This window comes from Macaca fascicularis, chromosome 11 (assembly GCF_037993035.2).
Source record: "Macaca fascicularis isolate 582-1 chromosome 11, T2T-MFA8v1.1".
NCBI classification, from domain to species: Eukaryota; Metazoa; Chordata; class Mammalia; order Primates; family Cercopithecidae; genus Macaca; species Macaca fascicularis.
Window position 1 is genome coordinate 118,563,548 of NC_088385.1, and position 13,999 is coordinate 118,577,546.

Sequence of the window (13,999 nt, forward strand, 5' to 3'; positions counted from 1 at the left end):
CTCCCAAAGAGCTGGGATTATAGGTATGAACCACCACGCCCAGCCAGGGTGATCTTGTCTCCACAAAAAATTTTAAAAATTAGCCAGGTATGGTGGTGCACGCTTGTAGTCCCAGCTTCCGAGGAGGCTGAGGCTAGCAGATGCTTGAATCGGAGAGATCGAGGCTGCAGTGAGCCAAGATCATACCACTGTGTTCCAGCATAGGTGACAGAGCGAGACCCTGTCTCAAAAATAAAAGGCAGAAACAAGAGTTAGGAAGACAATTAAGGGTTAATATTGAAAACAAAAACATTTATTTTCAGCTTCAGGCTTCACTGATCTAGAATTGATAAACACTCAATTTCAACAATGCAGTACCATTTTTTCTTTTTTTTACGTTTTTTGAAATTTTAGAAAATGAGATGAAATTCAATAAAATTCTCTATTTTAAAGTGTACAGTTCATTGGCTTGTAGTATATTCATAATGTTGTGCAACTGTCACCACTATCTAATTCTGGAACACTTCCATCAATTCCAGAAGAAATCCTGTATACTGTTAGCAGGCACTCCCCATTCGTCTCTTCCTGCAGCCCTGACAACCACCAGTCTACTTTCTGTGTCTATGGACTGGCCTATTCTGGGTATTTCACAGATACCTTAGCATTCAATTTTATACCAATCTGATATATTTTAATTAAACATAGGAACAATTCACACTTACATCTTCAGATTTGAGCACTTCAGCTCTTTCCACATACACTAGCTGGCAAACATCATCTTCTATTGAGTTGAACTGGCGGCCATTGCATGCCATGTAAAAACTATCTGCATCAGCCTATGTACACCAATGGGGAAAAGGAAAAAAATTAAGACAGATACCCTGAAAATCTGCTTTATATTCAATATGCATGGCTCTATTCATTCTCATCAGCTTTAAAATTTATACATAGGAGAGAAAGCAACCACCAAAAGTCACATCTACTGAAGCTGATTGGTAGGCAAATCGCACTCTGTAAGTCAATAGTCTATGTTTACAATATTTCCTGGGCTACAACAGAGTTTTTACTTGAATTGGCAGAAGGTACTGAAGTGCAACAAGCTGAAAGCTGGTACAATTTTAATATTCAACCAGCAACAGTCAACATTTCCCTTAATAGCATTTTTTTTTTCCCTCTAGTCATCACTTGTGCAGCTGCAAGTAAATACTCATTTTTGCAAAGCCTGGAACCAAATAAGTGACGCTTGTTATGAAAGAACTCTTTAAGGAAAGAACTCTTTAAGGAAATGTCAGCATTGGGCTGGGCACGGTGGCTTAAGCCTTTAATCCCAGAACTCTGGGAGGCCGAGGCGGGCGGATCACCTGAGGTCGGGAGTTTGAGACCAGCCTGACCAACATGGAAAACCCTGTCTCTACCAAAAATACAAAATTAGCCAGACATGGTGGTCCATGTCTGTATTCCCAGCTATTCGGGAGGCTGAGGCAGCAGAATCGCTTGAACCCAGGACGCAGAGGTTGCAGTGAGCTGAGATCGCGCCATTGCACTCCAGCCTGGGCAACAAGAGCGAAACTTCGTCTCAAAAAGAAAAAAAAAAAAGTCAGCATTTATGTTAGAAAAAAAAAAAAGACCAGGGGAAGTGGTATGAGATGAAAAACCAACTACTCTTTAATAAACCAAGTAAGTCTTAAACCACCACCTAGTGTCCAATACCAAAAGCAAAGCTCTTGGTCAACGTCAAGAAGCCCAAGATGGACCAGCCTTTAAAATACTAACAGTCGCATTCCCTAGAGGTAGAAAATGGCTGAAATGTGGAGAAACAGCCCCCTTGAAGCAAAGTTGCAAAGGCACATGTGCGTCTATGAAATGGACACAGGTAAACAGAACCTCCTAGTCTAGCCTTAGTAGAAAGCAACAGAGATGACTCTAGTTTTTAAACTCAGCCAATTTTCTGAGGCAAGCAGGGAGGCCAAGGCTTGTCTGGATTTAATTCCCACACAGGCATTAGCCCAAACAGAGAAAGTTGTGTGCTTTGGCCCTACCAACATTGACAGGCTGCTTCTGGGAATTCTGCAAAAGGAAACGCTGCATCATCAACCTTAACGAAGAGATTCAGTGCTGCACCAGGCAAAAATAGTCCTGCCTGTCCACCCTCACAAGGTTCTGAATCTCACAGACACTGTAAGCTTCTCGGTAGCTTTTAATTCCCCCCCAATGAGGTAAATGAGGTAATTGTGAATTCTTGATTACTTATGCTTCCCCCCAACATTTTTTTTTTTTTTTACCTGAGATAGAGTCTCACTGTCACCCAGGCTGGAGAGCAATGGCACAAGGTCAGCTCACTGCAACCTCTGCCTCCTGGGTTCAAGCAATTCTCTTGTCTCAGCCTCCTGCGTAGCTGGGATTATAGGTATATGCCACCATATTCAGCTAATTTTTTGTATTTTAGTAGAGATGTGGTTTCACCAAGTTGCCCAGGCTAGTCTTGAACTCCTGAGCTCCGGCAATCCACCCGCCTCAGTCTCCCAAAGTGCAAGGATTACAGGCGTGAGCCACCGTGCCCGGCTACTTATGCTTTCTTAACATGACCAAGTGAGCTAAGCAGCTGAGGAAGGGTGATCAATTCTGAATGTACTTTTATTTTGGAGGGGCAAATTGGCGGCAGGTTGGGGTGGAGAGGCTTTACTTAAGGAAATAATCAGTGTATTGAGCATAGCGCATTTTAATTTCAAAATGTTTTATGCCAGCTGTTGGACAAGAAGCCTCTTTAATACTAAGAGGTTACAACCTAATATGGCTTCCCCCATTCTTCAGGAGCAACAGCTTCTTCTTGAAATGCTTTTGGCTGAGTAAGCAGCAAGATCAGCACATGGATTCACCAGGAGAAAACCGACTGTCTGAAAGTCAGGGCCTTCTCTCATCTCTTCAGAGCCTCAGGCACCACCAGGGGCTGGCAGAGACCTCCTGGGGTCTAAGCTCTGCAAATGCTCAGTAAATGACCAGGCCTCCTCAGAGGAAAGGATAAGACATGTGACCAAAACCATTCAATGAATTATTCCTTTCTGCTACCTGAGCCCAGGAGTGTGAGACCAGCCTGAGTGACGTGGGGAAACCCCATCTCTACAAAAAATACAAAAATTAGCCGGGCATGGGAGCGGAAGCCTGTAGTCCCAGCTATTTGGGGGCTGAGGTGGGAGGATCACTTGAGCCCTCCCACCTCAGCCCCCAAAGGAGGTGGTGAAAGTTGCAGTGAGCCGAGATCGTGCCACTGCACTCCAGCCTGTGCAGCAGAGCGAGACCTTGTCTCCAAGTAAATAAAGAAATTAATAATTAATTAAATAAAATAAAAAAGGAAAAGAGGCATGCAAGTGAGTCGCCATGGTGGCCTAAACTAGGATGATTGTGGCAGAAATGAAAAAAGTAAAAAAAAAAAAAAAAAAGTACTTTTTTGAAACGACAACATCACTACACAGCTGAGATTTCCCAGTTAACATATTGATCTCTTCTTTAAAATCTTGGTATTAGAAATGTACCTTCTCCTGTTTATGTATTTTCTGAGCATCTGGTATGTGCCAGGCCCTGTGCCATGTATTAGGTAGAGAATAGGGAACAAAATTCATATGGTACCTACTTCAACTCACCACCTAAACGCACTAAACAAAAGCCTGAAGCTAACTGCAAAGAACATAGAAGAAACAGCTTTTATTGAAAATGTTTGCATTGTATGGACCCAAAACTTTAAAGAAACCTGGCTTTTGTTTCCTTCTAGTCTTTTGGTTTTATTGTTCTCTTCTGAGGATGAACTCAGAAAAAGACAAATCCATTATGATCAAGGTCCTTCACTGTCACAGGAATCAACTACAGAGTTGAGAACATACCTCTACTTCTCCAAGGAGGCGTCTGCTAAGGCTGTGGTAACTAAGCATGCATGTGAAAAGGAGCCAACATACTCTATTAAGTGGTCATCTGTCCTTTTCTGCCCCCCAAATCAACAAAATTGAACTTCCTTCTGCTTTTCCTATGTCCTGAAGAATTGTTAATTCTTTACCCAAAGACCAAGTTTCCTAACGGTCACACTACAAGTTTGTAAGCACAAACCCCCTGCTTTTTTTTTTTTTTTTTTTATCTTTTAAAAAAATTTTTTTAAGAGACAGGGTCTTGCCATGTTGCCCAAGCTGGTCTTGAACCCCTGGCCTTAAGCGATACTCCTGTCTTGGCCTCCCAAGGTGTTGGGATTACAAGCATGAGCCACCACACCTGGCCTCACAACTCTTCCAGCTAAAGCTAAGGCCAACAGAAATTCAAAAATTGCCAAAGATACAGAGAAGGCTTATGAGTCCTTAATTAAAAATCTGTGGGCCGGGCGCGGTGGCTCAAGCCTGTAATCCCAGCACTTTGGGAGGCCGAGACGGGCGGATCACGAGGTCAGGAGATCGAGACCATCCTGGTTAACACGGTGAAACCCCGTCTCTACTAAAAAAATACAAAAAACTAGCCGGGCGAGGTGGCGGGCGCCTGTAGTCCCAGCTACTCGGGAGGCTGAGGCAGGAGAATGGCGTGAACCCGGGAGGCGGAGCTTGCAGTGAGCTGAGATCCGGCCACTGCACTCCAGCCTGGGTGACAGAGCAAGACTCTGTCTCAAAAAAAAAAAAAAAAAAAAAAAAAAATCTGTGGTGAGGAAAAGAATAAAAACATAGGTAGCTGCCCAGGCTATGGAGTCAGGCTGCCCAAGTTTGAACCCTAACTCTGACACCTACTAGCTGTTTAGCTGTGGGCAAGTGACATATCTGTGCCTGTTTCCTCAACTGTAAAAAACACGGCATCTTTTTTTTTTTTTTGAGACAGTCTCGCTCTGTTGCCCAGGTTGGAGTGCAGTGGTGTGATCTTGACTCACTGCAACCTCTGCATCCCAAGTTCAATCGTTTCTTCTGCTTCAGCCTTTCAAGTGGCTGGGATTACAGGCATGTACCACCACATCCAGCTAAGTTTTGTATTTTTAGTAGACATGGGCTTTTGCCATGTTGGCCAGGCTGGTCTCAAACCACTGCCCGCAAGCGTTCTACCCACCTCAGCCTCCCAAAGTGCCGGGATTAAAGGCATGAGCCACTGCACCCAGCCAACATGGCATCGTTGAGAGAATTCAAGGAGACAATGCATGGAAAGCACTTGGCACAGGATCCGGTCTCTAGTAAGTGCCTCATAGTTGGTAGCTACTGAGCCCACTATTCTCATTACAGTCGATATTAGTTGAACTTCCAGTCTTACACCAAGAGGGTATTATTAGGTCTTAGAAAATCCTTGATGGGATGATAGGGATCAGTCCCTAAGATCCAGAGTTAGCAATAAACAATACAACTCATGATACCAAGATAAAGGGCTCTAGCCCCGTGGGGAAGAACGTGCAGCAACCTGTTTCACAGTCACAGAAAAAGATCTGTCAACTTGAGCAACCTTCACTTGATCAAAAGACAGACGGGGAAGGACAGTGCAGAAATACAAGGAAAATCCATTCACAGTAAATATTCACAGTATTACCTGCACATTACGAAGGGCAGTACTTGTTATAGGGAACTGTGTGGGTTTATTAAACAGGTGAGTGTGGTGCATTTGTAAGACTTCAGACTATTTTAAAAGCCTAAATGTTCTTGAACATTTTTGTCTGGGTCTTTTCCTTTGTTATTTGCTTATTGCCCTAGTTGTTAAGTAGAAACTATAACAATACTGCTGTCATCGAATGTCTCACAACCAACTGCCTCCCTTCCCCACACCTTCATCCCACTTCCTACTAGAAGAGGAACGCGTCCCTGGAACTAAAAGTGAGGATGCCACTCTTGCTTGCCATTTATGTCTAGCTATGTAACCCTGGGCAAACCACTTATCTCCCTCTGCAGTCACCCCCCACATCTGTAAAACAAGGATAACAATACTGTTTCCGCAAGGGATTGTAGTGAGGATTAAATGAGACAAAGCGTATTGAACACTTAGCATAGTGAGTGATACAGAAGCCATCGATAAACGCTGGATATTATCATCGTTATCCTTATTATTACATGTGCTACCAGACTGAAATGGCTCAAGGCAGGATTTTCTCATGGTTTGCAAAGCTCCTTGGCAACCTTGGAAGGCTTTCTGACGGTCAGTGAAAGGAGCTATTCAAGTGCTTTTCTGTTCTTAATGTCAACTTGTAAACTTTAAATCTACGGGATAATTGAAACGTGTTTTAAATGTCTCCCTAAATGATAGGGTACTTTGTAAAGATAAAACATATTAACTGTGTACTCTCTTGTAGACAGAACTCCACACTAAAGCTTCTCTCTGGGGCTCACAGAACAGGTACACTCTTCCACTTCATTAAAAAGACAATGAGGCCAGGCACGGTGGCTCACGCTTATAATCCAAGCACTTTCAGAGGCCGAGGCGGGCAGATCACCTGAGGTCTGGAGTTCGAGACCAGTCTGACCAACATGGAGAAACCCCGTCTCTACTAAAAATACAAAATTAGCCGGGCGTGGTGGTGCATGCCTGTAATCCCAGCTACTTCGGAGGCTGAGGCAGAAGAATGGCTTGAACCTGGGAGGCAGAGGTTGCTGTGAGCCAAGATCGCACCATTGCACTCCAGCCTGGGCAACAAGAGCTAAACTCTGTCTCAAAAAAAAAAAAAAAAAAAAAAAAGAAAATGAAAGAAGTGGGGTTAATGGAAAATAATAAGATGGTGTTAACTTCAAAAAGTTTGGGAACTACTGCTTTTCTGGAATAGTTACCACTTGTTTAAAAAAACAAGCAGGCCGGGCATGACGGCTCATGCCCGTAATCCCAGCACTTTGGGAGGCTGAGGCGGGTGGATCACGAGGTCAGGAGTTCGAGACCAGCCTGGCGAACATAGTGAAACTCCGTCTGCATTAAAAATACAAAAATTGGCCAGGTGCGGTGGCTCAAGCCTGTAATCCCAGCACTTTGGGAGGTCGAGACGGGCGGATCATGAGGTCAGGAGATCGAGACCATCCTGGCTAACACAGTGAAACCCCATCTCTACTAAAAAATACCAAAAAAACTAGCCGGGTGAGGTGGCGGGTGCCTGTAGTCCCAGCTACTTGGGAGGCTGAGGCAGGAGAACAGCGAAAACCCAGGAGGCAGAGCTTGCAGTGAGCCAAGATCCGGCCACTGCACTCCAGCCTGGGCGATAGAGCGAGACTCTGTCTCAAAAAAAAAAAAAAAAAAAAAATACAAAAATTGGCCAGGCATGGTGGTGCATGCCTGTAGTCCCAGCTACTCAGGAGGCTGAGGCAGGAGAATGGCGGGAACCCGGGAGGCGGAGGTTGCAGTGAGCCAATACCACACCACTGCACTCCAGCCTGGGTGACAGAGTGAGACGGAGTCTCACGCCCAGGCTGGAGTGCAGTGGCGCGATCTCGGCTCACTGCAAGCTCCGCCTCCCGGGTTCCCGCCATTCTCCTGCCTCAGCCTCCTGAGTAGCTGGGACTACAGGCGCCCGCCACCGCGCCCGGCTAATTTTTTGTATTTTTTTTTTTTAGTAGAGACGGGGTTTCACTGTGGTCTCGATCTCCTGACCTTGTGATCCGCCCGCCTCGGCCTCCCAAATGGGGCGACAAACTTCATTATTCAAATCTTATTACGTTGTCTCACTCTTGTCACCCAGGCTGGAGTACAGTGGTGTGATGTCAGCTTTCTGCAACCTCTGTCTCCTGGCAAAACCTTAGATTTCATACCGAATCTGATCTATAAAAAATCATGGGCATAAGGCCAGATGCAGTGGCTCAGAGCAACTGTAATCCCAGAACGTTGGGAGGTCAAGGCAGGAGGACTGCTTGAGGCCAAGAGTAGCCTGGAAAACATAGCAAGATCTCATCTCTACTGGAAAAAAATAAAAAAAATAAATAAAAATACCATGGGTATACGTTATAATTGTATTTCTGCTAATGAATTTAGAAATACATCTAGAATTAGAATTATATCTTAGAAGACATATCAAGAATCTTAAGTGCAAAATGCCGTAAATCACAACAGCTACTATCATACAGTTTCAATAACACAGTTTCTGTGGCAAAGAGATTTTTAATAACTTTAATAACTTTTACCTGTGCACTAAACTTTATCAGCACCATATATTGGTTGGGAGTAGAGTCTCTGATGATTTTCATTTGTTCAATTACTTCATTAAATGGGGCGACAAACTTCATAAGGTCATGACTGGTCATTGCAGCAGGGACTGTGAGAATACACAGCATGGCACTGCGCCGCACATCTTCTTTTAAGGAGGTCATCTTACTAACAAAACAATAATTAGAGGGTCGTAAATAGATGAGGTATGGTTAAACAACAGCAGACAACTTTTATGTCCAAGAAAACAGGAAAAAATAAAATTTTAATATTTCATTAATGAATTGTTCTACATTATACCCCCCCACTGGACTTTTTAATCTTCACTTCAATGTTTATTATGGTTAGAAATCTGCATTAGGCAAATTTGCAGTGTTTTACTCTTATCTATGTTTGAATAATAATCTGTCACTGGTGGCTAGGCGCAGTGGCTCATGCTTGTAATCTCAGCACTTTGGGAGGCTGAGGCAGGCAGATCATGCGGTCAAGAGATCGAGACCATTTGGCTAACATGGTGAAACCCCATCTCTACTAAAAACACACAAAAAATTAGCCAGGCCTGGTGGCGGGTGCCTGTAGTCCCAGCTACTTGGGAGGCTGAGGCAGAAGAATGGCATGAACATGGGAGGTGGAGCTTGCAGTGAGCCAGATCGCGCCACTGCACTCCAGCGTGGGCGATAGAGCAAGACTCCGTCTCAAAAAAAAAAAAAAATGTCTGTCACTGATTAACTTAAAAGCACAACTCTGGCTATGGACCTCTCTTAAAGGGCCTAAAAAAAGAGCTCTAAATATAAGAGAGTTCTCTATCTCTCTTTTTTTTTTTTTCAGATGGAGTCTTGCTCTTGCTGCCCAGGCTGGAGAGAAATGGCACGGTCTCGGCTCACTGCAACCTCTGCCTCCTGGGTTCAAGCAATTCTCCTGCCTCAGCCTCCCAAGTAGCTGGGATTACAGATGTGTGCCACCACGCCCAGCAAGAGAGAATTCTAAACTATGAGGATGTAACTGAGTATTACAGGAAATGTTACCAAGTTGGGATAGCTGGAATAGAGAGGAAAGAAAATCCTCCCACAATGCAATTTGTTTTTTAAAATGCTGTAAAACTCACTTGACAGTTGTGATCCAGAATGGCTACCTGGGCTGGGCGCAGTGGCTCACACCTGTAATCCCAGCACTTTGGGAGGCTGAGGTGGGCTGATCACTTGAGGTCAGGAGTTTGAGACCAGCCTGGCCAACATGATGAAACCCCGTCTCTACCAAAAATAAAAAAATAAAAAAAAATTAACCGGGCATGGTGGTGTGCACCTGTGGTCCCAGCTACTCTGAGGTGGGAGAATTGCTTGAATTCGGGAGAGGAGGTTGCAGTGAGCCTGGATTGCACCACTACACTCCAGCCTGAGTGACGGAGTGAGACTCTGTCTCAAAACAAAACAAAACAAAAAACAAAATGGCTACCTGAATAGTCACTGTTTTCCCAGTAGGGATCCGGCAAATGAGTTAGCACAAGAACGGCTTTAAGGTATCAGCCACTGATAACCCAAGGAGGTAGTGGCTGGGCTTGTGGATTATCTAGCCAAATGCTTCCTTTCCTTGGGGCTCCAGCAAGCTTTATTTGAACCACAGAAAATGGTAAAAAGAGGTAATAAAATTGAAATGAGTTAACTGACTTCTTAGCAGCCTCTTCAGTAAAGATTTGGTGGGGACATGAGACTACAAAGATGCTGTGGATCATTTTCTTTGTCCTTTCAATTCCCCATCACCTTCCATGCCTATCTGCTAATAAAACATTTTCTGGCCGGGCGCGGTGGCTCAAGCCTGTAATCCCAGCACTTTGGGAGGCCGAGACGGGCGGATCACGAGGTCAGGAGATCGAGACCATCCTGGCTAACATGGTGAAACCCCATCTCTACTAAAAAATACAAAAAAACTAGCTGGGCGAGGTGGCGGGCTCCTGTAGTCCCAGCTACTCGGGAGGCTGAGGCGGGAGAATGGCGTAAATCCGGGAGGCGGAGCTTGCAGTGAGCTGAGATCCAGCCACTGCACTCCAGCCTGGGCGACAGAGCGAGACTCTGTCTTAAAACAAAACAAAACAAAACAGAACATTTTCCTGGCAGGGTGCAGTGGCTCACGCCTGTAATCCCAGCACTTTGGGAGGCCGAGGCGGGCGGATCACCTGAGGTCGGAGTTCAAGACCAGCCTGGCCAACATGGTGAAACCCCATCTCTACTAAAAATACAAAAAATTAGCTAGGTGTGGTGGTGGGCACCTGTAATCCCAGCTACTTGGGAGGCTGAGGCAGGAGAATCACTTGAACCCAGGAGGCAGATGATGCAGTGATCCGAGATCGCGCCATTGCACTCCAGCCTGGGCAACGAGAGCGAAACTCCATTTCAAAACAGAAAAAAGGAGAACATTTTCCCCACATATTCCCTTAAGTGTATCTATAGGCACTTCTTTTATAGGGAAAAGCTTTGACCCAATCCACAAGATTAATCAAATGTAAAACATCTGAGAATTCTCTAACACACAATACACAAAAGTATTATTTTGAACCTTAAAATACCCACTTTCCTTCAGGGCAAGAGATTACACTAAGGCAAAAAAAAAAATTAGACTAACCCCCAAGAAAAAAGGATTTTCTTACTTTGTCTTATATAGGTGCATAATACCATGAACTATTTCAACTGACGGATTTCCACTGAAGAATGAAATCTGGTCTGGAAGCTGTTTGGATGGAGAATCTGGGGCAGTGTTTATGCATTCCTTACTGTGATCTTTACTTCTTTGTGCAGTGGGGGAGGCTTCTGAAGACTTCCTTTCTTCCACTGTAGTTTTTAGTTCATCTTTCACCAATTAAAAAATAGCAGATTATAAATGGATAGGACACATGCTCAAGGACTTGAACTAGATTAAAATTTCAAGTCAGAGGAATAAACTTTGATAATTATAATGTAATGCATTTAGAGCTATTACTTATAGAACAGCTGAGTTTATGAGAGTATCATACTTTAAAGCTCTCTTTGCCCCATAAAAATCTCATTAACACCCTCAGAAACTTAAGGATGGCTATTACATTTGGCAATACCATAATGCAAGCAGGTGTCTTCTATCATGAAATCCTAACTGGGAAAAACATGCAGGGTTACTAAGTTTGAAATCCAAACCTACCAGTTCTGAACACCTCCATGTTGGAGATGTAGTACTATCTACACATCCACTTCCACAGATGAAATGAGCTGGCTGGCCAGGTGCAGCGGCTCACACCTGTAATCCCAGTACTTTGGGAGGCCAAGGCGGTCGGATCACGAGGTCAACAGATTGAGACCATCCTGGCCCACATGGTGAAACCCTGTATCTTCTAAAAATACAAAAATTAGCTGGGTGTGGTAGCGTGCACCTGTAGTCCCAGCTACTTGGGAGGCTGAGAGAGGAAGGAGAATCGCTTGAAACCGGGAGGTGGAGGTTGCAGTAAGCCGAGATTGTGCCACTGCACTCCCACCTGGCGACAAAGTGAGACTCCGTCTCAAAAAAAAAAAAAGAAAGAAAGAAAGAAAGAAAGAAATGAGCTAGCAAAGCAGAGGAAGGCACAACATGTTTATTTGGACACATTAATGATCTGCCACTGAACTAGGTGGTAAGAAATTCTCCCCAGTGGCCGGGTGTGGTGGCTCACACCTGTAATTCCAGCACTTTGGGAGGCCAAGGCAGGCAGATCACTTGAGACTAGGAGTACAAGACCAGCCTGGCTAACATGGTGAAACCTTGTCTCTACTAAACATACAAAAATTACCCAGCTGTGGTAGAGGGCATCTATAATCCCAGCTACTTGGCAGGCTGAGGCAGGAAGACTGCTTCAGCCCAGGAGGCGGAGGTTGTAGTGAACCGACATTGTACCACTGCACTCTAGCCTGGGCAACAGAGACCCTGCCTCAAAAAAAAAAAAAAAAAGTCCCCCCCGCACTGAACTGAACTGTCAACCCTGACTGTTAGGATTAATTTGGAAGAAATATTTAGAAACACTAAAATGTGACTTAACAGTGTCATATAAAGCACCCAGGCAGTGAAAGATAAAAGTATGCTAGATGTTGAAATCATAGGCTCATTAAACACCGTGTATAAAATAGGCAAGCAGGGTTCACATTACAAAAGAGAGTCCAGGGTTTTAAAAGCATACCTGGGTTGGACTTCATGGTCTCAATGATCACATCTGTCATTTCTCGACGGCCGAGATGCTGATGGATAATTGCTACTTTCTCTCCTGGTGACTTCCCTTCTAAACAAGCTACAGCTGAAGCGAGTGTCGTCTTTTTTATCTCCTCATCAGACATTTCCCCGGCTAAAGAATACATGAATGATTAATACAAGGTAATAAAACAAGCTCCTCTCTGTTCTCTATTCCTCCATCATTAGGTTTCCCTTTTCTTCCTCCTGCCTTCCGCCAAGATGATAAAAAGCCTTTGTAGTATCCATCTCACTCACCTCTGGGACCACTGCAGTACCCAGCAAACAGTCAATAAGCAGCCAGGACAATATACTCAGAAATGCAGGGCTGTTCTGAAATCATGCACTTTATTTTTATTTTTTGAGACAGAGTCGCACTCTGTCACCCAGGCTGGAGTGCAGTGGCGTGATCTTGGCTCACTACAACCTCCACCTCCCAGGTTCAAGTGATTCTCCTGCCCCAGCCTCCCGAGTAGCTGGGATTACAGGCACGCGCCACCACGGGCCTGGCTAATTTTTGTACTTTCAGTAGAGATAGGGCTTCATGTTGGACAGGCTGATCTAGAACTTATGGCCTCAAGTGATCCGCCCACCTTGACCTCCCAAAGTGCTGGAATAACAGGTGTGAGCTACTGCGCCTGGCCCGAAATCATGCACTTTAAAGCAAATTGCCAAAGGGGGAGCCTTAGAGAAGGTTCAACAGTGATCATGCCCAGAAGAGCTAACATTTTAGTAACACCTGATAAAATGAAATTGTGTTCAGCCCAAAATGAAGATATCAAGTCCATTAATAAACAAAATTTCAAAAACTTGTAGGGGTAGTCTTTTTTTTTTTTTTTTTTTTTGAGGCGGAATCTCGCTCTGTCACCCAGGCTGGAGTGCTGTGGCCGGATCTCAGCTCACTGCAAGCTCCGCCTCCTGGGTTCCCGCCATTCTCCTGCCTCAGCCTCCCCAGTAGCTGGGACTACAGGCGCCCGCCACCTCGCCCGGCTAGTTTTTTGTATTTTTTAGTAGAGACGGGGTTTCACCGTGTTAGCCAGGATGGTCTCGATCTCCTGACCTCGTGATCTGCCCGTCTCGGCCTCCCAAAGTGCTGGGATTACAGGCTTGAGCCACCGCGCCCGGCCTGTAGGGGTAGTCTTAAACATCCTGGCTTATGCTCATGCCATGAAGCAAACCATGAAAATCTGTGATTACTGTCTTAAATCAATGAAACACATGAAAAGGGAAACGGTATTTGGAGGCTTAACTTAAATATCCCGAATATAGGCTCTGTCAGGGCAGGGACAAGGCCTGTTTTGCCCACCACTGTATTCCCAGCACTTATACCACAGTGCGGAGCACATAGAGGAAGCTCTCTAAATATTTGATGAATAAATGACTACATGACTGACCCACGCGGATGTCTATATGCGGCTAATATCAATTCAGCTGACTTTCAGAACTCAGAAGCCACTTTTAGCCTTTGGAAAGGTGCTCATAAGCTATAAAATCATATTCAATCTTTAATTTGCAGCTCCAAAGGTCATATCCTCAGGAAGTTTCCAATGACACCATCTCTACCTGACCCCATCCCTCTCTCCAAACCAAACACATCTTCTTGTAATAGTTTCCCAAACTGTTTCTCCTTTCCTTCACAGCACTTACCACAGTTGTAATTCTACACGTATTCTGCACTTATTTAAAT

At 44.6% G+C, this 13,999-nt stretch overlaps 1 protein-coding gene across 15 annotated transcripts in view; it reads right to left on the reverse strand.

Annotated features, from left to right (window-relative positions):
* BRAP (BRCA1 associated protein) overlaps nt 1-13,999 on the reverse strand; it is a 44,582-nt gene that overhangs the window by 29,185 nt on the left and 1,398 nt on the right. For 4 of the 15 annotated variants that reach the window (XM_074007898.1, XM_045365969.2, XM_045365968.2 and 1 more), the window contains exons 2-5: nt 12,266-12,427; nt 10,736-10,934; nt 8,073-8,262; nt 702-815 (exon numbers count right to left, since the gene is read on the reverse strand). In XM_074007898.1, the coding sequence (XP_073863999.1) occupies nt 702-736 (35 nt within the window). In that variant the 5' untranslated portion in view covers nt 737-815; nt 8,073-8,262; nt 10,736-10,934; nt 12,266-12,427. The remainder of the gene's footprint in view (nt 1-701; nt 816-8,072; nt 8,263-10,735; nt 10,935-12,265; nt 12,428-13,999) is intronic. The other 11 variants (XM_074007899.1, XM_074007897.1, XM_074007893.1 and 8 more) reach the window with 5 other exon arrangements.